This window comes from Acanthochromis polyacanthus, chromosome 17, assembly GCF_021347895.1.
Source record: "Acanthochromis polyacanthus isolate Apoly-LR-REF ecotype Palm Island chromosome 17, KAUST_Apoly_ChrSc, whole genome shotgun sequence".
NCBI lineage: Eukaryota > Metazoa > Chordata > Actinopteri > Pomacentridae > Acanthochromis > Acanthochromis polyacanthus.
Window position 1 is genome coordinate 18,865,632 of NC_067129.1, and position 25,515 is coordinate 18,891,146.

Sequence of the window (25,515 nt, forward strand, 5' to 3'; positions counted from 1 at the left end):
CCGTGTCTGCCTGACCAGCTCCCCATTCTTGCTCAGCCTCCCCTTCCATCCTTCCGTCTTGCCACATCCCTGCAGCCCCCAAGGCCTGGCAAAGGATTTGTGCTCTGACTAAAAGGAGAATCTATTTCCCATCTCCACAGCCTTAGCTAGTTATCATACTCAGGAAACATGCTGACTCTCTGGAGTGATGCCTTGAGGATAAGTTTAAGCAAGAATCCATATTTGAACAACTAAATGCCCCCCCGCACATTTAAAACAGTTGTGGAGCCGAAGAAATGGCCAGTCACATTTAAAGAATGCACCATTGGAAGAAATAATTCCAATCAACAGCAAATTTCCTGAAATACTCCTGAAGTGAAAGTAGGACTCATCGTCACCTGGTATAATGGAGGAGATGCGCTTTGAGAATGACCATTAATCTATTTTCACATAACTGTATATTCAGAACTTAAATTAGATCAATTAGCATAATTTTAATTCTCCTTGAGTAACGATGCATCGTGTGTGCTCAGTTTGTATTTTCAGTTCCACACATAGCTGAAAAGAACATTTTCTCTGTTAAAAATGTTTTGTGTGCAGATGTACCAATCAAAGAGCATCGTTAATAGAAAGAAAACAAACCTCCCAATGCCCTATTTTTCTTATACAAATCACAATGTGAAACAAAGACATAAAAACATCACTGTTTTCTTATGTTTCGAGCATCTTTGCTGTTTGAAAATTTCGCTCAAATTTCATTCAATGCTACAGCTAACCAAGAAGTTAAAGGCAGCTTTCTTGCTCTATCTTCTGTATGATTTATTGATGCGGTGGTGTAGTAGCACTGCGGGGAGAAAACACAGTGCACCCCAGAACTCTAATAAACGTTATTCAGACGAAGGTCCAAGAGATGCTTTTGTGCAGGGAGACAAATATGACAGGCTCCGATGATGGGGAGAAGAACAGTTTTCTGGAAACATTTTGAATCTCAGTTACGGTATTGAGAACATGGTGTTGATTGCACTTACCTGCACTCTAAAAGCATTTCTCAGCGTCTGGTGTGCGTGTACTAAAAAGCTGATGGTTTGAGTGATTTCTAGCATGGATTTGTTTGCCAGAAAAGTGGTTGAATGGTAGAAAGAGCAGACCCGTGGTATTGATCGGGGCTGACTCGTGTAGCAGAGGCAGGCCTGTTCTGCTGTATCAGTGCTTTCCTGACTTTTACGAGAGGTGCTCATGTGTGGGGGTGGGGGTGTGGTTGCATGTGCGCTGTGAGGAGTCATCTTTCTGTTGTGGATCGGTGGTAAGTAGCCATTAGTAAACTGATCTTTGGAAAAGGAAATTTAATGGTCTCCTAACTGTATTTACAAGCCATTCAATTTGATAAAGGGTGTGATCTCGAATGATTTATTATATGTTGTTCTGCTCCTCTTTAAGCTATCAAATTTAGGTTTTCATCAGTATTTTCATTCATGCCGTCATTCATTCATTTGCTCTCTCATTCTTTCATCAGCGTGCGACGGCGAAAGCAGATCTAATGACACATTCTAATGCAGGCAAAATAGCGCCTGTCACAAACGACATATTTCCAGTGCTGTGTTTTGTTCTTTTTTTTTTTGTTAGTCTTATTTAGATCTTCTCGGGGATTCCTTTTTAGTTAAATTGCGGAAATATCGTCTGGCTTTCTGCTCAGTTAAACATCAAAAGCTGGGGAAAGAGAAATATTAAAATATGGAGATAGGAAGTAGCTCACTGGGGCTACTGATTAGTGTACCAATCATTGTCATCAGAATTCATTTGGCAGTGGCAGATGTAGAAAATGAAACTTTTGTCTGACTAATAATGATCATAACAGCAGTAATAATGCTTTTTTGTACACGCAATTTCTGCCCCGCCCATGTGACGCTTGTTTTGTAATATTTGCTTTTATTTACATATGAATATATAGACATTTCATCCACATGATACATAGGAATTTCTCCATATGTAGGCTGCATCTATAAATACGAATAAACATTTACTTCTGTAAATTTGTTAAAATGTCTCACTATAATGCACACGACACTTATGCACTAGCTAATGTTAGCTAGCGTTATTATCCTGGACTTATATACTATATTCTACCTCCTTCTGGAGCTCTTGATAAGATAGGAAATGAAATGCCATTTGGTACCCTGGATTGATAAACTGCTTCTTGATTATCTTAGATATGGTGGAAAAAATTGATATTATAATCTGCAGTATCAAAAATACTGGGATTCCTTCCTTAAATATTTTTTTGGTATTTCGAGAAACACAAGCTCTGGAACATATAGTACATCTATATAGGTATTATATACTGCATATGCTTACAGCTTTTGATTATTCCTTTCATATAGAGGACAGTATTATACAGCATATTTAAATGCATGCCCCATATTTAGATGTTGAAACTTTGTCATGCAATGAGGAAAATATTCTACTTTTGTCTCAGTTTCTGCTGCTGCTAATTTACAGCCTCTTATTATTGAAGTCAATAACCTCACCCCGTTCATATACTTCTACCTTATATAATCCTCAGAATAATAATAGTGCAAAAGACTATTTAATATTAAAGAGTATTTAATATTTAATACTATTTTCTGACTTTTGAAGAGTGAACTTTATAAGGCCAGCTGATTTCAGACGGTAGTCTTAAATGGGCGAGTTTGAAGCTGCAACTTTTACCACAAAATCATAGTGGATGTGTCAAGCAAAAGGGAAAAGCGTGGCTGAAAAATGTAGCCATAAAAAAAAAAAAAAAAAAATTGCTGAAGAAATCCATTTGTTGTGTCTCTCTGTTCTTTAGCATCCCCATCGGCGAGTGACCTTTTCCACCACCAATCCTGTGCAGGACCTGCAGGATGCCTCTCAGCACAGCTACTATGACAGCGGCTTGGAGGAATCGGAGACTCCCAGCAGCAAGTCATCGTCTGGTCCCCGCATCGGACCCCTGACCCTGCCTGAGGACCACTATGAGAGAACCACTCCAGATGGCAGCATTGGCGAAACCGAACACCCGGAAAACGGTACAATGACATTCCCCCACCATTCTGGCTCCTTGCTTTATGAATATTTATTTAAATGTAAATGGCTCGAAAAGGCTCTTGTTGTGTGTGTGTGTGGTGTTACTGGTGATGGAGACATTTGTGGGAGATTTGTTTGTGCTCTGTGGCCATTTCGGAGTGGAAATGTTGTGGCACTCGTGACGTCGACTTGCTGTGTTTGTCGATGACTGTGTGGAATGTTATTGGTTTTTAAGCAGATCTGTGCCCGTGTGTGTGTGTGTGTGTGTGTGTGTGTGTGTGTGTGTGTGTGTGTGTGTGTGTGTGTGTGTGTGTGTGTGTGTGTGTGTGTGTGTGTGTGTGTGTGTGTGTGTGTGTGTGTGTGTGTGTGTAGGTGTGTGTAGGTGTGTGTGTGTGTGTAGGTGTGTGTGTGTGTGTAGGTGTGTGTGTGTAGGTGTGTGTGGTGTCAGGGCCAGAGTAAGCAGTGTCTCCATCCCCCTCATCAGCAGGTCCTCTGTCAGACATCCTTAATGACCCTCTCTCACAAGTGTGCTAATTAAAAAGCCCAACTAATGGAGCATTTGCCCTCTAAATAAATCTGAACCATGACATCTGTGCAGACAACACTGTGTTTACTCTAAGCATTTCCTTGCTTCTAGTTGGACGCGGGTTACACTGCAGCTTAGGTGTACAGGTGCCATAATTTCTAGGCTCGGTAATCAATCCACAGGCTGAACGCTGATGGCCTCAGCATAGGTCCGTATTAGAAAAAAAAAAATTCATAGCCAAAGCTAAACTGCCGTTCTGTGAACTGTGTATCATAATAACAATTTTGCTGCCTTAAGCTGCCAAACATAATCCATTACCTGTCTTGTAACACGCTATGATAAGTGATTCACATGGTGCATTTCCAGGTATTATAGTATTTCGCATTGCACCGCTCTCTGGACCAGACACTTTAGCTTGGCGATATTTCTCCGCTCACCTCCAATGTCTCACCCTTCCCTTCATATTTGCATATCATTAGTTTGTTGTATTAATGTGGTTTCCATCTCAAAAGCTTGCACGGCTCTTTTATATGCGCATAAGGTATGGATTTAAACAGTCAGGCTTTCACTGCCCCGCTCAAAACGGGGGTAACGTATCAGCGAGGGCCCGATAGAGCTGCTAATCAACACTGACAGTTATGTTGTCACACTGTGAGTGAGAAAGACACAGATGTATCTATTATCAGCGGGACTGTGCATCACGAGTGCAGAGAGATTTCTGGCTTTTGTAAGTGAAGAGAGGAGGGAGAAAAAAAAGCGTATTCTCAAGCTCAAGCACTCCCAAGTTGCAAAACATTGCAGGATCAAAGGCTAAAATGTGTCACCGTCACGCCAAAGCAGCAGATGATAAAATTCTATTATTAGTATGGCTTCTTGCAGTATGATGCATTGCGTCTTTACTAGACAATTTTGTTTGGTCTCATTAGTTAGTTTATTCATCTCTGTTGCAAATGCATATTTGTTTGTGTCATTTAGTAACGCCACAGTTCAGGAACTGAGTGGGTGGTGGATATGCAGCAGAGAAGTCTTGCCAATACTGCAGTTGCCTCTGATCTTAAAGAGGTCAAAGATTGCTTAGCATCCTATTTATTATATAGATTTAGTCACTCTATACACTGGCTAGCTGTTGATAGTCCACCAACCAACAGTTGACTATTTCCATTTTCTTTCTGCTCCTACAATATTTAATACATGCACTTTCTTTTTCTTTTTTTTTTATTTTTGCAGCTGTTTATTGTGTTTTTCCCATCTGCAGAACACAGGTTTTTGTGAGACGGGGTGCTCTTTGTTGTCAGCGGTGGGAGAACAAGATTGTGAGTGGAGATGGAGCAGTTAAAGAATGAAAAGGTGGCACAAGATGGGGGAGATGTTAGATTGTGACAGGGAGCGGGGACTAACAGTCTCTGACAAGGAAGCAAAGCCCATAGGATGAGCACATAGGACAGGGAGATGCAAAGATGAACTGCTAACCAAGGATAGACCTAATTAAAATGTGATTCCCACTTCAGGGAGATAACAGCAAGCCCACATAAAATGAAAGATTAGACAGAAAAATCAAATGAGACAGAGGAATTCCTCCCCTGCTCCACCTGAATAGTGACGTGAAGTCTTTTTTTTTAAGCATTTGAGTGACAGAGTGTCAGGTTGTACTGGTGCAGAGCTTTATTCATTGCAGTAAAGATGACTGACAGGCAAAAAATGGGGAGGTGAGCATGATGTGTCACTCCATTTAAGTTGGATAAAGCACTATATATGAACCTCTGACTGTCAGCCTTTGCATCACAGGGCTTGGGAAATATTGACATGGATGTGCGTTTTGTTGTACAAGTTGAACTTTGACACGGGCAAATCTACATTTAGAAAGATTGTCACTGGCCCACAGTTGAGAACAAAATCCATCTTAGTTTGGCTGTTAAATGCAATTAAGGCTTCAGTCAGAACTTTACTCTATTAAACTAGTATTAGATCAACTTCTTGAGTCTGGGCCCAGTGGGAATCTCAGTTTGATTGCATCCTCAACCATGCAGCTTATTTATTTATAAGATAGTACTATAAACAATAGTAGTGCCAGAAGTGGAAATGATTAATTATTAGTCTATATCCAGTGGAGATTTTTTTGTTTTGTCCTAAATGCTGTTCCTTTGAAAATTCTCACAGACTGGGGTAATATGACCTTGCTTTATTGGACCGGGTAGCAGAAAGGAAAGTGTGTCTGTGGTCTATAACAAGTCTCTCTGGTTCACTGAAGTAGACATCAACATATTCCCTTATGGTTCTTGGCTTTGGAATTAAGAGTAGATTCAAACTACAGTAATAAAATTCCTGATATATGACATGTATGCTGCCTGATCTGCAGCAATTAATTTCTGGAGTTCCTTTTCCGTATGCCTGAGCAGCTGCTCCCTCCTCCCACTTTTTCTAATTCTTGTCTTCAGGCTGTGTTAGAGTGCACTCCATTTCAGTTTCCCCATGTGTATTCTCCACTCTCGTGTTCACGCGTGTGGCGCGCACATTGCACAACTGTTAGTTAATCTCATCAGAACTGTTTGTCCACTGGAGATGCAGCGCATGCATGCGTGAGTGCGTGTGTGTGCGTACGTGCACCTGCATGCATGCATGTATTTATTTGCAGTAGAGGGTGTTGCAGCACACCCCAAATCTCTAAATCATTTTGATTACATTGCTATTTTACTTTAATAGACTCTCATCGTAATCACTGAGCTCTGTAATTCCCTTTAAATTGATTGCTTCAGAAAGCATGAAAACTGCTTATCTTGTATGTCTGCTTGCTGTCAAGATGCAGAATTTGTCATCCACATTGAAATCAGAGGAAGACCAATGACTGGGCTCTGTGCCCCCCATCAGTCCATCAGCTGAATCTCAGACACTGCAGATTTTGATTAGTGATGATGTCAGACTGATTTACAATATTTATTACTGATTAGTTGCCTGAGAAAATTCATCATTTTGGAGCTTTGATATATGTATTGCGTAATTTTGAGAACTTGTAAAGAGACATCAGTATGAAAATAGCAGAATCCGTATTTCATGTTTATAAAATATCAGTTGTACAGGATGACATCAGGCATCTTTACTCCTTGAGCTTACTTGAGTTGATTTAATTTACTAGAATTTTTTATTCCCTTCGATATATATTTTTTTGTGTGTGTTTTTTTTTCCTTTATATATTTTTGTCAGCATGAGCCAAAACCACTGACTGTATTTTGAGCCACAGCACACACCTGAAGTAACATAACATAAATAGTTTAACCTCCCGCTGCCCCAGAACCCTGGGCATGAGTCTTTTGAGATCCATGACAGGCCCACTCTCTCTTCTTCGGACACAAGTTTGACCAGCAATCTCGTTGCGTCCGGTCCAACCTAGACAGTAATCACTCTTTCAGGGATCAGTGGTTCGGCATCTTGGCTGTGATATGAGGGCCAGCACCAACACAGGTGGATTGAAGACGGGTTCTAGCATGTGCACACTCAAGCACACACACGCACACAAACTCAATTGGCCACAGATGGAGGAATTTTGATGTGGCCGCTTGCCCAGCATGAGGTCTCCCTGTGTCTTCCTCTGTGCGGACTCACTGCCATATGGGCTATTGAGAAGGTTGAGATAAAATGGAATAAATGGCATTTGCATGATAATGAGGTTCTTTAGTGATGCTGTCTGATTTTCCTGCCTTAGATCTCGCAGATGATGCACATAGCGTCATATATTTGTTCCGTTTGAATTCCCGTCAGGGGTTTTCCTCTGCTTTCAGTGCCTGCCATATCAGTATCATCCAGGGTTCTGCTGTTTAGCCATTACTGCTTTAAGATTATGGGTCTCCTGTGGACACCTGGTTTGTGTGTACAAAGCATGAGGAAATATTTTACCAAATAAAGATGCAAGAGAAGACATTGTGCACCATGAGAGATAGGATGTCAATCTAATGGGGCTTGTTTGTCCATGAGTGCCAGCTTGGGCCTCAGCCCGGGTGCAAGGATACTGTGCTGATGCAGGGGTGTGGGTTTCCTCAAACAGATGTAATTGTGCCTTGTCAGTGTCCCTGCCTGTTAGTACTATTGAACGGAGTGGACCATGCCAGCCTGTACCAGCACCGTGGCCTCTGCCAGCCACTGCTGAAGCTGCCACCCCCCAGAGAAGGGACAGGTCAGTCATGGGTCTGGCAGTTTTGTGGAGGCTTCTGTGGGAAAAACAGTCCTTACAGGTGATCTCCTGAGGCAAACTGTCATGAGTAATATGCCTATAATCATAAGCTCATTCTAGCACACGCATTATGCTCTGTTCACATTAGCTGCTGCTGTTTGTCACCCCTCAATTGTTTGTAGTTTTATTTCAGAGCAAATAGGTCACTGGAAGAGTCTAACTGGAGCAGAATTAAGCTCTCTAACCTGGATAAGGCTTTGACACCACAGACAATGGTAAACTATGGCTCTTTACAAATGACTTCATGGGACAATGCTGCTGAATACAAAATGGCACTGATGATGTGTCAACACGTCACAGTTTTGAATGTGTCTAGATTTCCTTTCGCCCAATTTGAAATTGAAAATGTGCTTTCACTTGTGTGATCACCAACAATAAGACTTGCACACTCATCCCAACCTTTGGCCACGCACATAACAGTGTTTGTCAAATGACTGCAGACAGGCCAGACCTTTGAAAGGGGCTTTGTGACAGAAGGGACATGTTATTACATCTCAGACCATTAGCTGTAGCAAAGTACGGAATTGGCTTATTGTCTCTTAGAGTGAACTGACTTATCGTGTGGCTGAGATTGCAGCCGTATGTGAAATCTAGATGGAACCTGAAAAGAAGTCCCATTATCCCAATAAATCTACCCCTTGCATTCAATTTCATACCACCTTCTTTTACACATAAAAGTGATTTCTGTGCAGTTTCATCATTGTGTCCATCTGACTGGAAGACTGGTAACATCACTGGTAATAGCATGTTTTGGCAGAACCTGAATTTTATCTGGGCTTCAGTTCATAGAGTGATGTTTTATTGCTTTATTGTTATTATGACTTTCGAATTTGATTCATTTGTTTCGTGCTTATTATTATTTTTATTATTTTCTTTTGAGGTATTGGCTTGCATTTTTTTTTTTTTTACAAAGAATAGGGAGACATTTTTGATGAAATAGTAAAAGAAAATTCTAGATGTTGCCTACATAATGAAAAAGGAGAAAGCAAAAACCATAAGAGATTCAGTAGAAGGCCTTTAGAGCATTTTTTCCAGGGAGAGATTCCCAGTCCTCTTCATTTTAATTGAGATCTACAGAAGCTACTCAGCTCTTATCCACATGCATATAACATGGGTGAAAACCCAGATGAGTGTTCAGAATTATGTGCAGAAAGAAAAGTACATGCATATAAGCACACATTAGGTTCCATAAATAGTGCTTTTAACACCATGCTGCCACTGAAAATGTCTGGTTTTAGCACTAAGCTTGTAAAATGAATGAGTGAGCCAGTATGCCTAAGCCAGTATCCCTAAGCTTTAGATGTGCTCATGTATTACTCTAACAAAAGTGGATGGCTCTATGTACTTAGGCAAAAATTGGATAGCATGCAGCCTACTCTTGCCATGCCAGTGAGTCTGGGCAGCAGCATGCTGAAGCAGCAGGTTTGGAGGTGGTAATGTGTGTGTAAATTTGGGCTAGAAAGTGCACGCTTACAAAGACACATGGAGAAAAATTTCTTAATTAGCCTGGGTGTCGCTGATGGCTATACAAGGTCCTTGTTTTAGCTAAGTGTCCACTGGCAGGTCCATGGGATCTTAGGTGGAAACTTTAAGGATAATTATGGCGGCAGAAATAGAAAGTGGTTGCAGAGCTCTGTTCCCCTCAGTGGGTCTTACCCAGTCTCACCCGAGATGTGATTCGTAGAGCAGGTAGAGCACTGTGCATCGGGGAGAGAACGCTGGCTAGGGGCCAGTTCCACTTCAACCTCAGTTGGTCGGTCTGTTCAAGCCGGCATCAGAGAAAGGCCCCAGGGGTCATCTCTCCATCATAGTGTGATGGGGACCGAGAGCCGCCGAACCTCCCTCTAACTAGTGTTCTGCCCTTCAATGATGGATGGCACTTGAGGGACTGGAATTGTACTGTATGGGTCTGACATGCATTTCCTTATTTCCAGTGAGTCTCACAGGAATGGAGCGGCTCTCGCTTTAAGGCTTTCTCACAGATATCTCAAAATTCACTGCAGCTCAAAGGCCTTACAAACTCAATGAGGACTACAGTCCAGTGAAACTGAAAATGTCCTCTTAGCACCAAATGGAAAGCAGCAGTACATTTTTCCCTCCTTTTTTCCCCAATGAAAGAATCAATTCTTAATTTGCAGTTTTGTGTTAACATGGTATATCATGCAGTCAATATTCTGCATGCCTTAAGCTGAATAAAAATGATTTGAATTAGTCTTGCTTATTCTCATGGCCAAGTGTATTACAGTGTTACACATTTAAGGTGACATTTTACTGCCCTGTTGCACAAAATCATCAGAATTTTTTTGCAGGGGTTTGACAGACTCCTTCATCAGTGCCACCTCTCAGTGACTACTTCACCAATTCAAGAATTTTCTGGCTTTCAAAATTACTTTAAAGCTTTCTGCGAGCTATCCCTTAAGAGTCCTTGTTCTCAAGCCCAAAGTAGGTAATTCTAACAGAATTTTGCATGATGGTGTAGCTTGCTTCTACCATGCATTTCTGTTGAATCTCTGGCCTAATTAGAGAGTGTGCTTTACTTCATTGTTAAACCGTGACTTATTTTTGCTAGCTCCGAGTTGTAGAGACATTCCTCGGTCATCATCAGAGGTTCTTTTCTCTTAAATAAAAATTCTATGGATTTTTTATTTTTTTTTTGTACTTTTCCTTTGGGTAGCTCCCTCTCAGATGGTCATGTCATGTGCAAGGCCCCAAAACTTGTCACTCATCTTGATGCGCTGTCTACTGAACGACTATCTAGCCTGGGGATGAGGTACCCATCAAATATACAGCTACCACAGGCACTGAAAAAACAGATGGTGAGGGGAGACATTTTAATTAAAAAAAATGATGTGACACTGATGTTTACTCTTGTACATTTGCTGCATGCATTTCCCCACCTTCTTACTTCTTTCTCATGCATGTTGCTGTTGTTTCTATGGCTTCTTTTCGGCCGATTGCTCTGATCTTGCTCTCCACTAGCCTTATCGACCTGGCAGAAAAAGTACCACGAATGTGACCAATATTGTTAAAACATAACACTGGAAAGTCACCATGTTTGAGCCAAATGAGGAGAGGGAGCCATGCAGACCCGGGGTCACAGACAGACCCAGACTACTGCTGTATACATGACCCAATTTAGCCATCAGTGCATTAAATTTTCATTTTATTATCTCGTAATGTAGTGTATGTCCTGTCCATTTATGATATTTTAATGTGCTAAAACATTTATAGTGCCATTTTAATGCCCCTTTAATACACAAGACAGCACTAAAGTGCAGATGTGGTCTTCATTCAATTAACCAAAATACTTGGCCTCTCAGATATGCCCAAGTGTTCCCGCCTTTCCCCCACATGTACTCCAATATCTACGCCAACATTAGGTTAATGGTGTTATTGTGATAGATGATTATTTCATCTGGAGGATTTCATCAACATCAAAGAACCTGAATGTTGACCTAGCTGAATGCAAGGAATCACTAAGGAGCTGCACGGGAGGCAGGGCTCGTGCTGGCCTCAAAAGCCGTCTTGATGACCCCCTGCTGCCTTCTGCGGTTTGCGTTTCTCTTTAAGGTCCATATTCATAGGCTGGAATTTGATGTCTCCCTTTATAATTATACATTAAATCATGCTCGCGATTCCATGTGATATTCTTTCCCCTTCCCCTAATCAAAGCCCTGTCAGGAAAAGCTGAGGGCACAGAGCAGCATTGGAAGATTGCTGCTGTTCTTGGCCTACTCTGCTACACAGAAGGCAATTTTCATATTCCGTCCTTTTCTACATTTGAATTGTCCTGCTCCAAACACATTGCTGCATTGTTCAGAGCATTGTGGGAATGGAGCTTTCCATCTGACTGCCCTAGTATGCCGACTTTCTCAGTGAATTGTCAGTCGAGCAGCAACTCTCTGTCTACTGTAAATGGTCAAATGAAGCTTCGTCTCTCCAGGGCCGTTATTTAGCCGCTGCACTGAAAGCTTACATGAGCCTAAAGATCCGATTTTGTGCAAATATGTTGATATTTGTCCATACTGGGCATGAAAATGATGTTCCTCCGTGGGTTGTGCTATTTAAATCTGTGCGCATTAACCTTTCTTCCACTTATCTGTTTATATCATGCATGCTGGTACATACATTTCACCTGGAAAGCATCCAGACTGCATTGTGGATATAAATCCGAGCCTGACCAGTTGGTTTCAGGTTGAAGGATATGATGCATGATCAAACGATAAAAGTTGTCATGCAGCAACCATGGCCACAGGCAAGGTTATGTAGCCCACAAGACACAGAAAAATGTATCACTGCTATGTATACAAACCCTCTGAAACTGTGTTTACCATTCAGATTTTCTACTCAGACTCCTGTGCAGGTGTAGGCTAATTAGCACCTAATGTTAGCTCTCCCTAGTTAACCATGTCCCACATCGCAGACTGTGGAGATCAAAGGCAGAATTAGCAAAGAGATAACATCTTGATCGAAAGGGGAGGAAGAACAACAAATAGATCATGGAAGACATCCGTTTTACATGTCAATAAGATCAATGAGTGAAAGACAGTGAGCATGAAAGTTGTGCATAGGAATATCCTCCAGGGGAACATACTGGGAGGAAAACAATTCCTTCTTTAATAATCAGAGATGGAGATCACGTATAAGGAAGACTTTGATTTTCCTGTTGATGAAAATTAAATTGACAATGTACCCACGTTACTTGATGTGATTCAAACACAGAATCATTAATGTCCATTCAATATATTGGACACACTGTTGGATGCAAACCCATTACTGGAAACGCTTCTAGGGAAATTCGGTTCCAGGAAATAAACAGCTTAAATGCAACAAACATTACCAGACTGAGGACTGAATGTTTAGGTTTTCTTTTCAGCTTTTGCAAAATGAAACATCTTCTACCTGCCAGTGTGAGGCCGTGCGCTGCCACTGTGAAAGGGCCATAGAAAAAGCCTGAAGCAGGAAGAAAGCTTCAAAGGCAGGGTGCAAGAAAGAGACATTCAGACAAGACGAAGAGGGAACATTTGGGTGTGAGAGAGGAACAGAAAAGTGACTCTTCATGTAAATGTCACACAGCAATCAGAGAATGGGTTGGGTGATAAAATGTTCTGTTTAATTATCATGACAATATTACCCATTAAATCAGTCATAAACTTCACAAAAAAAGTATTTTTGGTGTTCAATTTTCTCATCCCTATCTTCACTTCCAACCTCAGCACTGTCACCAATTATTAAGCCATCGTCTTTCATGTTTTTCTATTAACTAATCTGCACTAGAAATAGACTTGTACTGCTTGTTGACATCCACAGTCAGCAGCGCTACGCAAAGAGGAATCAATGAAGTTGTTCGGCTAAAAATGTAGTCTTCACATTTTCAAAGAAAGTTTGTTTCAAGCTGATGGGTATGCTGTTTTCTTTTTCCTTAACCTGTGCAAAAATTGGATGAAGTTAAATTGTTAAAAATAAATAAAAAATTAAAAAAGAAAAGAAAAAAATCACCAGGCTATTCAATGTCCAGTCACAACCCCACACCACAGGGATTTAGTCTACATTTCTTTGAGCATTTCTAATTAAATTACACAGAAAACTGAATGGGAAATGCAAGGTTTCCTATTTCAGAAGTGAGACAAAGACACAGAAGAAGCAGCAGAGTGGGCCTGAATGTAATTATGCAGTATAAATATATTATAGGACTGCAAAAACAGATTGCAATAAAGAAAAAGAAGAAACTAGGAAGCTAAAATATCTATGCATTACTTTTCTCCCTAAATAATTCAATCTGACATCTTCTCATATTGTAATTTGACAATGCCCAGTAATTAATGTTGTCCATGTATATTGTATTTAATTGTATTTATAGATATATTTAACACGTGTATAAAGAATAAAGTCTTTGTACTGGTGCTATATTTTAATCCTAATCAGCATCCCTCTGTTTAGTATTACACCATTCATCAACTGTGGCACAGCCCACAGTAAAGATTTAAATGAACAGCATTAATAAAATACCTGTATTGGCCTGAAGAACAAATGCAAATTTCTAAATTTAGAGTAAAGCGCGGATGTCTAACTAATGCTTTTCAAACTCAATGTGCACATTCAGTTCTGTCCCTGAAGGCCTCTCTGAATGAATATGAGACTAAATGCAGCATATAGAGGAATGCTGTTTATAATCTCCAAGCTGGCTGCTGCAATGGGGGATTTTCTATCTCGGCATAGTGTCTTCACTAAGTTAACTTTAGCAGTATGGTTAAGACATAGTGTACTATAGATATAGGTGAGTTGTCATATTGCAACTGAATAGGTAGATTATCTGGAGACCTACTTTGAATGTATTTGTTATTTCCTAGTGGTCCAGTTTATTGACTGCAGAAACAAAATTGCTCTTATTTGAATTAAGTCAGTCGAGAGAGAGACTGGAAACTTGGAATTGGATTTATATGATAATCATACACCTAAATCTTTTCTGTTCATAATAAATAATATGCTTTCTTTGTTTGTTTGTTTTTTTTCATTTTTTCTTTTGCATTGGCAGGTACTATAGATCGATATTTTGTTGTCAAGGTTCAGAATGCAATTTCCAGTCAGTAATTGGCCAGCAAGCCAAACATATAGCTGTGGGCAGAGGCATGAAGCTGATCTCCACATAAGCAGTCAGCACAAACTCTCTGTGCACCGACAGAGAAACAATTATATTACTTAGGAAAAGGGAAGAATGTCATCATTTAGCACCCTTTGCCCCCAGTCTGCCACCGATGTTTGGAATCTATTCCATCTGAAGATGCCTTGTGTATGTGTCACAGTTTGACAAAAGCCTTAGCATTGGTTGACATATCACACCGCATATCAACTTCTCAATTGGAGGAGCTGGTGCATAGCGTGATCTGTCAGCAGGTGCTAAGGCTTTGTCAAATGCAGTGATACAAAAGGCAGTCTTCAAATAAAGGAACCCTAAGACAAAATGGTGGATGGTGAGAGAACTGACAGGAGGTGTACCATCACCCACTGAACCATCTACAGCATCTTTTCCTGATGTGCCTCTGGCCGACATGTCCACTCATCAGCCTTTGTCAGCAAGAGGCTCGCCGCTGCTCAGGAAGCCGAGAATTCAGATCTTACCAAGTCTGCGAGGGAGACCTTGACACGTGTTTAAACCTCAATAACAACTTTCATCTTGGCATCACCTTCTGTAGACAGTTTGACTGAGAATGATTAACCTATTTCCAGCAAAATATAACCATTTATGCTTTTTGCATAAATTATCTTCATAAATGTATGAAGTTTTATTTTTTTTTAATGAAATAAAAGACAATAGAAATCATCATAAGTGGCTTTTAAAGTAACCTTTCCCAACAAGGCTTGTCTAAGACACCAACTAACAGTGTCTATATAAAGCGTTCTTTAGAATAAATGTACACCGATCAGCTTCAAAACAACATGGCGGCTTTGTAACAAAGCATTTTACTTTATCTTACATGTCACTTTTTGTATAGGTGAGTCGACAACGCTGCCAAGACTACGCATTTTAATTTTGCTGGTTCGATGTAAAAGTGCACATCTGAGGTTACAAGCTCCTCCACTGTTCTTTTGGATTCCATTACAATGAGCAAGGAAACTGTGCATGTCAACGCTACGTTTGTGTACTTGTAGCAAGTTTCACTCTCTTAAAAATATGTGCCTCTGGAGGGGAAAAAAACAGTTTTTGGTAGCTTCTGCTTACTGTGCTTCTTGAGAGCACTTGAATAACAAGACTTGACATGTCATAGCTAAAGAAATACAAAACCCCGGTTCCTTGTTGTTTTTCCTCACGGTGGATGACAACCACAGAATGCATTCACACCCGGTTATTATACTGATAGCCACCACAGACACTAATGTCCCCTCAGATGTGGGATACTTCTTTTCTCCTTTTGTTCCTCGGAACTTCTTTAGTCATTTACCACATAAACTGTTTGCAGGGACCACAAATATACCATTAGTATCGCTCACACACTCCCAAACGATAGTAGCTGTTTTTTCCCCCGTTATCCCTCCGTGAGCTGTGGGTCTCTCATATTTGTTCGCCATCGATCATAGCGGTGTGGCGCACACGCTGGAAAGCAGCCGGTGGGGAGAGGCAGCATTTGCAATCAAACAGAGAGGAGCAGTGTGAAATCTCAGGAAGAGGCAGCTTCCCCCATGCCCGTGGGCAGGGGATCAGACGATGAGGAAGCCTGCCTCAGACACTCAACACCTCCCACTGGCACCCTGATGCAAGCGGCATGCAAACCCACCCCTCACATGTATCTGTCAGCCGTCGGGTGGGGGGGTTAAGCTCTGCGTGTACCCCTACTCTGTAACTGCACTGTGGAGTGCATGTTATGTTACTGCAGTCGAGGTGCTTTTAGAAGCTTTGCTAAGGTTCACTCTGAGTCGCTGATGTGGTACTGAAGGTGGCAGAAGGTAGAAATTACTGTTTTTCTTTTGTCGCGATATTGCTTTAAGCGAGCAGATGGAACTGACCTAATATAAAAAAAGGAGAAAGCTACAGGTGCCATCTATCTCCAAGTCTACAGGAAGAGAATTCTGTTGTATAGAGAGGAAGAAATGTCATTGAGTCACTGCTCTTCAAAACCAAATCACAAGCTCTCTAAATCCAGTCAGCCTGTTTCAGCCACTGGCATAATAGTGCTGTGGTTTGCCCATCTGTTCTCCATTGTCCACCTTGGCTCGCCATCCATGACATACAAGACTATAAACTCTAAAGGGTTTGTTCCAGACTGTGAGCAGATTTATTTCAGGTATAGGTGCAGCAGAAAACAGGGTTGAGTGGGTGAGAAAATACCAATTTTCCCACAGTGCCTTTGGCTGCTCCCTCAACTCGTGGTTGACTCATTTGCTTCATCATGTCCACCAAATATTCAAACAATGATCGTTTCAGCTCAGCGTGGGAGCATGTTTTGAGCGGACAGTACTCTGCCACACTGTAAGTGGACTGTACTACAGCTACAGATGGCAAATGGCCGCAGCAAAAGGCAGACACAAACGTATAATTATCAGTATTGATTTTTTTTTTTTTTTGTGGAAATGGATTTGAGTGTGACAGAAAGGTCAGTGAAAGCAAATGTAAAAACTTGTGCTTTCACAAATGATACACCCTATCATTACACGCCATCTTAACCACACAATAACTAATTCATTATGATTACATGTTGAAAAACTGTCGTGAGTTGGCATGTGTGACTGGAAATTACATGCACTATAGAATACAAATGACAGCATGTTGTAGCACCGCAGGCTGCAGTTGAATATAGACCACTCATTTGTTACGTTGTCTGTTAAGAACAGACTGTATGTCAAAGCTACATTATAAATAAAACCATATGAAATGTAGATGAAACACTAACAGACAAGGTAATGGCCTACTTAAATAGCTGGCATTAGAGCATCAGTGTTCTCTCTTGATGACGTGCGATATGTGCTCTGGCACCTCTGGAAGAAAATAGCAGACTTTGGCATGCTGAACGTTGTATTTAACTGTCATTGCTGATTTTCTGGCGCCTTGATGATGATGGGCACAGTTCAGAATTCGCAATTCCTGTCACCAGTGCATAATGCCGTTTTACATTACATGTTTTCTATTCACGAAAGTCCACTTTATGTTTTCCAAAAGCAAAATCGACCTGAAGTCTACTACCAACCTGATAGTCAGTGAAGATGTAGCAATCAGTGGTAACCTCTTTTGTGAACGAGTGAAAAGAGAATATAGAATAGTACTCAGACAGCGTAATCCTCCGCCAAGGTCAGTTTCTTAGCTTACAATTATTTTATTTAAGTCGGCAGCAAAAACAGATTTTAATGGGTTCTTCCTTCTGCAATGCTCTTCTTCTCCACCAAATATCATGAAACTCAAACAGACAAACTGCAATGCAAACACCTCCGCCTTGGTTCTCGCCTTGGCGCACCAATCATACATTAAATAGTGCCTTTTGTGTATTTCAAGAGCTAGTTGGGAGTTTACTGTTCTTGCCTTCATGCCAAACCCGAACACATGCACACATATAATGGAAATGTCTCATTTGTAAAGAAAGAGAAATGCCCAATTGTGGCATGTGAAGTGTTTCAGAAAACCTGCGTGTACGTAATGTACCTTTTTTACCGTACACTGATTTCGAGATGTGGAGCTGTGCTGATTTTTTGCACGAGGCCTCTTGGTGTGGCGTAAACCTCCTGGAAGCTGTGGAGAGGTTTTAATCAAGTGTGAAATCCTTTTGGGGTAGATGCCTACACGACTGTGCTTGTGCTTAGAAGCGTACTCCTCAAACCCTCTCTCCAGCTCTCTTCCCATGAACCTCTTTTGTAGCAAGAGTCCATTTCGCTGTAGTGATGCATACAGACAACGCTCTTAGCGGAGCTGAGAAAATGAAACCCCAATCATCATGCATGAGGCAGTATACACACAGAGAGACATACACACTGTTGTCTTAGTTGCCTGTTATTTCTTCTAACTTCGAATTGAGCTTGTTTTTAATCAAGCGAAAAAGTGTAGTTCAGTCATTTGAAAAGATTCTTCGTTCACTGACACTGACCTAGAAAACAGAGAGAAGAATTTGCCACCTAAGCAAAATGATATAATTAAGCTTGAATAAGGCAGATCATTGCTCAATTGTGAAGTAAATGTATTGAATAGCCTAAAACATCTAGCTATTTGGGATTACAGGGCCAATGAGATTAACTGCAACAATAGCTGAAGCTATGCATTCTTCGTTGGCCAATTGTTATTATTTTAATAAACAATGCAACAATTGTATATGGATTAACCAGGAGAAATGTATATTTCAGACACAAACAAGAACAACGTAATTAACTTCCATTCATTTTCATTGAACAGTAAAGCAGTTAGAAAATGTAAAACATGAGCTGTCTCACTTTGGCTTTTGATTGACTGAAGCCTTGGCAAACTAGATGCAGTTTTTCCAGCCTAAGAGGTCTGACATTTTGTGGGATAATTATCTTGCCACTGGTCATGAGTACAATACTGATGTTATGTCTCATAGGCTTACTGTCAAGCTGGCATTTTCCCCTATTAGCTGTGAACTCTTACTACTGCCTCCAATACGTCATCTCTTGTGGTTGCATCATTCACATGCAGCAACATCTTTCTGCTTGTTGTATGTGTGTCTGTGTGCAGCATGGAACTTGATGCTCTCTCGACAATGACATTTACACTTATTCACACTCTGTCCCGTCGCCACAAAACAAGATGAAGCATGTATGATGGAGGCATCTTTACATGTTGGCATTAAAGTAAAGCATTTGTCACAGAAATCAAAACTTTACATGGCAGTGACATCACAGACGCACAGATCTTCACTGTCTGTCTCCCCTCACAGACATTGATCCGGCTGTCCCAGTCTGAGTCTGCGGGGATAACAAAGATAAATTGAATGGTATTTCCTTTTAATCTGGACTGTATGTTTAGCTTGTCAACAGGTGGGCTGCTTAACAAGTCTATTGGCTGCCAGCTGCACATTTCTGGTGAGCAAGTACATGGGTTCCTTGGTGTCGTTTTTACTGGTAGAACTGTGTGATAGTCTTGTGTGACGATAGCTGAGGCAAACTTATTTTGAAGCTTTCAGAGCTTATACATAAAAATGAGGTCACTGGGTCATGGACCCATTTATTTAATTAGGAACAGTTGAATAAAAAACGGATGATAATCAAGGGCAGGGAACTCATTTCAGCACTGTCAATCAATAACTCATTCAACAATGGTTTTTGCCCAAAGGGATCCAGCTATTCCCTTTGTAACCAAACACTTCATGTCTCCGGTATACGTGGCTGTTGCATCGTGTTGCATTCTTGTAGTCTCTTTTTTCTGTTGATACATCACCAATTACAACATGCAATCCACGTGTAATTGAAATTAAAACATTGTTGCTGAACATGTTAACGATGCGATGATATGTTACGAACGTAGCAGATAAACTGCTATTGGATTCATCTAACTGACATAGACACAGCATGCCATCTCTTGAATGTATCACATCAGCTCGTGGACTACACACACGCAGTAGCGCTCATTACACAGTGCATAGCAACAGCTACATAGCAACTGCTGCCGACTGCTTAGCAACAGCTGCAAAGACCTCAAGAACAGGGGGGGTGGGCTTCATGGAGTGTTTAGGATGACACCATTTCGGCTCACAAATGCCTTTTTGCAACTTTTTCTAAAAATGAATATTCTTGCAGTGTTCGTCACTATGAAGCTCTCTCTGATGATGCTTTTTTTTTCTGTCCTGCCCGCAGATATCCGCTCCCTCCCTGATGTGGCAATGACTGGAAACTGTACAACCGAGTGCAGTGAATTGGGCCACTCAGACGCCTGCTGGATGCCCGGGCATCCCTCCCCTGTACGCAAGACCAGGAACCCCCCGAAACTCTCCACCTTCGTGCCTTACCAGGAGAGAGGGAGCCTGGGACGCCTGGCAAACGGGAGCGCCAGGCTGGGTGGCGAGGAGCACCGGTCGCGCCTTCCACCCTCCCGCAGTGCCTATTCCAGCAGTGGTCACGATGCCAATCAGGACTGCCCCTTAGAGGAGATGCCCCTGAGCGTAGCCTCTGAGTTTCCACCCACCTCCCCTTCTGCCCACACTCCAAAAAGAGAAATTTACCTGTGAGGAGCATATTCATCTGATTGGTTACACACATGAAGAAAAGATAACACCCACTTCAGAAGGAGAAACAGGCTGTCCACATGCTAAAGCCAATGCCCATTTTGTAGGTAACAATAGGCTGTGACTCATTCAATCACTGGCATGAACACTTGTTTTTTGTCATTTCCTCCTTAAATTATTAATTTATTAGCATATTTATTAATGATGCCACAAAGTTAATTGATGCACTCACTCTTTTATTTATTCGAAAATCTTGAAAGATACAATTCAGACAGATGAAAAAGGAAATGCAGATGGTAATTGCTACTTTAGTGGGTACTAATTATCGTTGTAGTTAGCCAAGTCCCATTCTGTGAAGTGATCTCTTGAATTTGAAAGTTGTGATCAGTGCTCTTGTGCCATTATTAGATATAATTTAATAGCCAGCCAGTCAAGGCCATATCAGAAGGCGTAACACTTTTGACTAACAATCAAATAAAATGGTCTATCTTAATGTACAGTGCTGTAAATACATTTGAATGGTGTGTTCTACATATATTTTTGTCAGGCATAAGCTGAAAAAATTGCCTCAGAATTTTAGCATATTTAAGCTTTTCTTTATTGCTGCTGTTTAAACTTGATTGAAACCATCTCCCGGAGTGGCGCTCGATATTGTGGAAGGCATTTATCCGCTCCACCCAATCACACACACACACACCTTCGACCCCTAATCATAGTAGAATGGCCTTTACCTCTGCTCCCTGTAGAGCTCTGCCACTGGTGGAGAGAGCTGTGTGGCAGCATTTAAACTGACATTATGTTCCACTGACTCGCAGCACTGTGACCTATCGTTCATCATGAAAACGGTTGACTTGGCCACAGTACCCCAGAGTCACAATGACCAAACGCAGAGTGCTCACCAGACACATTCTGATTGGCTTTTCAACCCGTTGATGAGATTATAGCGGTGTATCAGTTTGGGAAAGCTCTCCTCTGTTGTGACAATCAGACGGGCTCTACGTGTAAGTCGCAATCCTTTCCTCTGAAGCTCATAGTGGTTTCCCCTCACTATACATGAGAACTTGTATAGATCTAATGAATGCCTGAGGAATTATTTACATGAAAGAGCACTTGAGTGTTGAGAGACACTGGAGATATTGAGTGCTTACGGAACTTAATACCACACTGATATAAATTAGATAGAAGCTCTACTGTCAGACTACTTTTTTTTTCTTCACTAAATATATATACGTCTTCAGAGGTGAATTCAATACTCGGCAAAACCAGCTCACTGAAAAGAGTGAATTAGAAATGTGGACCTGATCTGATGGATTCCAAACAGAATATTTGAAATAAATATTTGATTTCATGTCAGTAATTAATATCTGGAATTGTTGAGCTTCGGCATAGGGTTTAGACAGTCGGAGTCATCCTCGATTTACGGCAGCTCCTGTTAATTAGAATTTTCCTTGTATTGAGGACAACATGCTTAATAAGTTATTAGGCATTTTTCCTCCTCTGGCTATTGAACAGAGAATAAAAATAGGGCATGCCCGTGGGCTTCATTTATCTTTACAAAGATTTTCCAAGTGAATCTGAAGGATATGTCTGAAGGACACTATGTATTAGTCAGTAATTGGGTGTTAATGATGACTCCACTAGCCTGCCTTACAACATCGTAGAGCTCGTCGGTGTCTTTGATTTAAACATTGATTTGATTAGATTCGTAGATACCTTTCACCTCTGCAGAGTATTTCCATAGTGAGATTTTGTCTCTGAGTAAGGGTGGAAGAGCTTAGAATGGACATTTCCTAATTAGGGTGAGTAATGAGTCCTGAGCTAGGGCATGTGTGAGCACACCCCCAGGACAAGGCACCCACCAGATAATGCAAATCCACCCACGGAGCTACAATCAGTTAAAAGGGGTATTTTTATCAGCACTTATCTCATCATGCTGCCATTGAAAACTGCATTTAGAATAATTAAACTGAAAACATATGGAAATTACTGGACATGGCCATGATTAAATAAGGTGGGCGATTATCCTGCCTTGAGGGGGAGAAAGCACATTATGCCGTTTTCAAAGCCATTTAGCGACTGAAATAAAATTCAAACAACAGCCATGATACACTGTGATTAAACCCCCACGGCTCCCCCAAGCGCCCCTCTCAGAGCTGTGGATAGCCGCTTCACGAACTGAAAGCAGCGGGTAAGATCACTGACCTGGAATTAATGACAAGTGAGAAAGATAGCAATGAGTGATAAAACCAATGTCACATAGCCTCAATCACAACTTTGTCTGTTTAAATGCTTTGACTCGATTCAGATTCACAACTGTGTCGCTTCCAGATTCACCTCTGGGGTTAAATTTTAACCTGATTCCAGCCTACGTATCACTTGACCGAATCTGGAACGCACTCTCTGATTTGTCTCCTTATCGCAAACACATGAAATGAACAGAGGTAGCAGATTCGTCAGTTGTTGATTCAGAGCGAAGGGCAGGAGTTTGATTTAAGCCCTCTAAAGAACAAAAACAAGCCTGGGCCTATTTCCCCCTCTCTTGATGAGTCGGACTCTTTTGCTCCAGCCAATAATGACCTCCTGCTACTCACTTCTGGAACAATATATCACCAGGTTTGACCTTTCTTTTGAACTCATGCTGAATGAACTGTGTTTACTTCTCTCTCAAACACAGAACAGTTCTCCTTGATCAAACTAAGAGGACATCACGAAGCACCTAAACACACTCGAAAGTATGTTGAATAATGTTTAATTTGTACTTAACATTGATTTAATGTTGGATTCACTTGAGTATCTTTTGCCTCTCTGTAGTGTGTATTGTATGGTGATCATTTCTGTGGACAGATGGACAAATTACCGTACTGAAATTGGCAAGAGATTTTTGAAAATTTTATTTAACTTTACTTTTTACTGATCAAAGACTCTTAGCAAACTGGTTGTGTGAAAAAAAAAGAAGAAGAAATCTGTTGGTGGTGTAGTGTACATAGATCTCCACAACCCTGTGTCTGCTGTCAAGCAGGCCGTGATTTTAGCATGAATTCCAAAGATAATTGGTAGAAACTGTTTACTCTTTTCTTTTACTTTACTTTTCTGAAATGTCAGTGCTGGTTCATATTCAAAAGGCCCTCTCCCAAACGAACTGAAATTAACTGAACATTTCATCTTTTTCACAGTTCATCTAGAACAAAGACAATTGCCTTGGAAATATGTCTTTGCAAGAGAGAATCTAGTTGTTATCCTAATTGTTGGTATATTTATATAGGATAAAATGCTTGTGATGCCATGTTTTTGTACAGTTTTATGTACATACAAGTGAAGCTTTCTAAAAGTTCTGAGAAAAGCCGATGGCATATAAAAATTGTAACATGTTTTCTTGAGATGTGCACATCTTGCCTTGGTTGGATTGACCTTTGCTGAGTCAGTGTGAATGTGGCCGTTCTATGCCTGCACTGTAGTCATTCACCGGCTCCCACCTCCTGAGGACTTAATCAGTTTTTATGTTTATTGTGAACAGTGGATTGTCTTATCTTACCAGTTTGTTAAACTCCTGTGTTCTGCTTCGTTCTGTTTCCGCATGTTGACAAATTCTCTTGTAATACTGTAAGTCCTCATGAACTTTGTAATAAAATCACTTCAGGGAAAAAATGAATGCTGTCAGTGTTTCCGTTGCCTTCTATTATTATTCATCACTTCTGCCGTTAAGCAAGCATGTGGTTGTTACATTTTTATAAGAGCTTTTGCAGCCTTGGAGCTACATTGTGTAACATGTGTCTCACTCTAGGACCTAGGCTCATTAAGAAGAACTAGTATTCTTGTCATGTGGGGACCAGTGCCTCATTTCTAAGTCACCAAGCCCCAGAATGCAGAGAGAGACGCATTCCAGGGCTTGGAGTAGGAAAGTCCCAGGACCTGTGCTCACTACTTCAACTGAAAAAAACAATGTGCCAGAAGTACACAGGCACTTAGCTTAAAACAGAACATTTCTTCAAAGCACTGATGAGCTGCCCACTGCTACACATTTAGTGCAAGGCTTACAGAGCTGCTGTTTCGTGATGTTAATTTCGAACTGTCTATGCGCCTTTGCTTAAAGTCAGAGAGAAGAGAATTTTTTTAATGAACAATAAGCAACGGTTGAACGCATACACTGAAAGGGGAAGCAATTCTATGTCCGGATGTTTACGCTCTTTGCATTCCTACTGTGTTTGATCGTTGGCACATCAGCAGTGAATTTAATGGACTTAATCATTGTTGCACAGATACCATATTATTTAATTATGTGTGAACTGCAGTAATGTAACAAGAGTGATTAAGCAATTTAAGGCCTCTTTCACAAACAGCACTAGGAGACCAAGTCTTGTGTCACTTTCCTTTAATGTAGCTCTACTGTACATTCTCTCACACATGAGATAATGCAGTAAAACATGTCATCATGCCTTTCACTCTTGGTTGCCTTTACTGCGCTCAAGGAATTTTAGTTCTCTTGGGGTATAGAAATGGTAAGAAAAGTCATGTGCTCCGGAATGATTAAAATGTCAAAGTGGTGAACAGTTCTCTGAGTAACTTCAGAAATTTAGAAGAGAAAGACAAGCGACTGTGAATGAGAGGCAGCAGAACACTTTGAAGAGTTTGTCGTCATGCTAGCAGCTCTGTGACGCTCAGTGTGAAGAAAACTGTTACATGGATAAACACTGATGTTTAAAATGCAACATTACAGCTTTCTTTCCTTTCATTTTTCCTGCAGTCACTTTAATGTTGTTGAAATTATCTTTTTCTCACTGACTGACAGTATCAGCCTGTTTCAACTCCTCATTAACTCTACACTCAGATTACAATGAGATAAATACTCACACGCCAGCTTTTTATAGCGTGCCATCGTTTTCTCATTTGTTAAGTGATTTGGATTTCTGCACTTCAGGAATGCGCACACAGTTTTTTTTTCGATTCATTTTCATTATGAATGGGTCATCAAATGGAAACAGTCAGACGCATAATTTTATTGAAATTTCACCAACATTCTGTTTGATGAATTTGGTGTCTTTGTTCAGGATCTGCACTCCAATCTGAAAAATTGTTTAGTTTTGCTTGGA

General features: G+C 40.8%; 1 protein-coding gene across 1 annotated transcript in view; it reads left to right on the forward strand.

Moving 5' to 3' along the window:
* LOC110956308 (protocadherin-1-like) overlaps positions 1-24,077 on the forward strand; it is an 83,651-nt gene extending 59,574 nt beyond the window's left edge. Inside the window, 2 exon segments of the mRNA XM_022201684.2 lie at positions 2,807-3,026; positions 20,061-24,077. Coding sequence (XP_022057376.2) covers positions 2,807-3,026; positions 20,061-20,431 — 591 coding nt within the window. The 3' untranslated portion in view covers positions 20,432-24,077.
* The last annotated feature ends 1,438 nt before the right edge of the window (positions 24,078-25,515 follow it).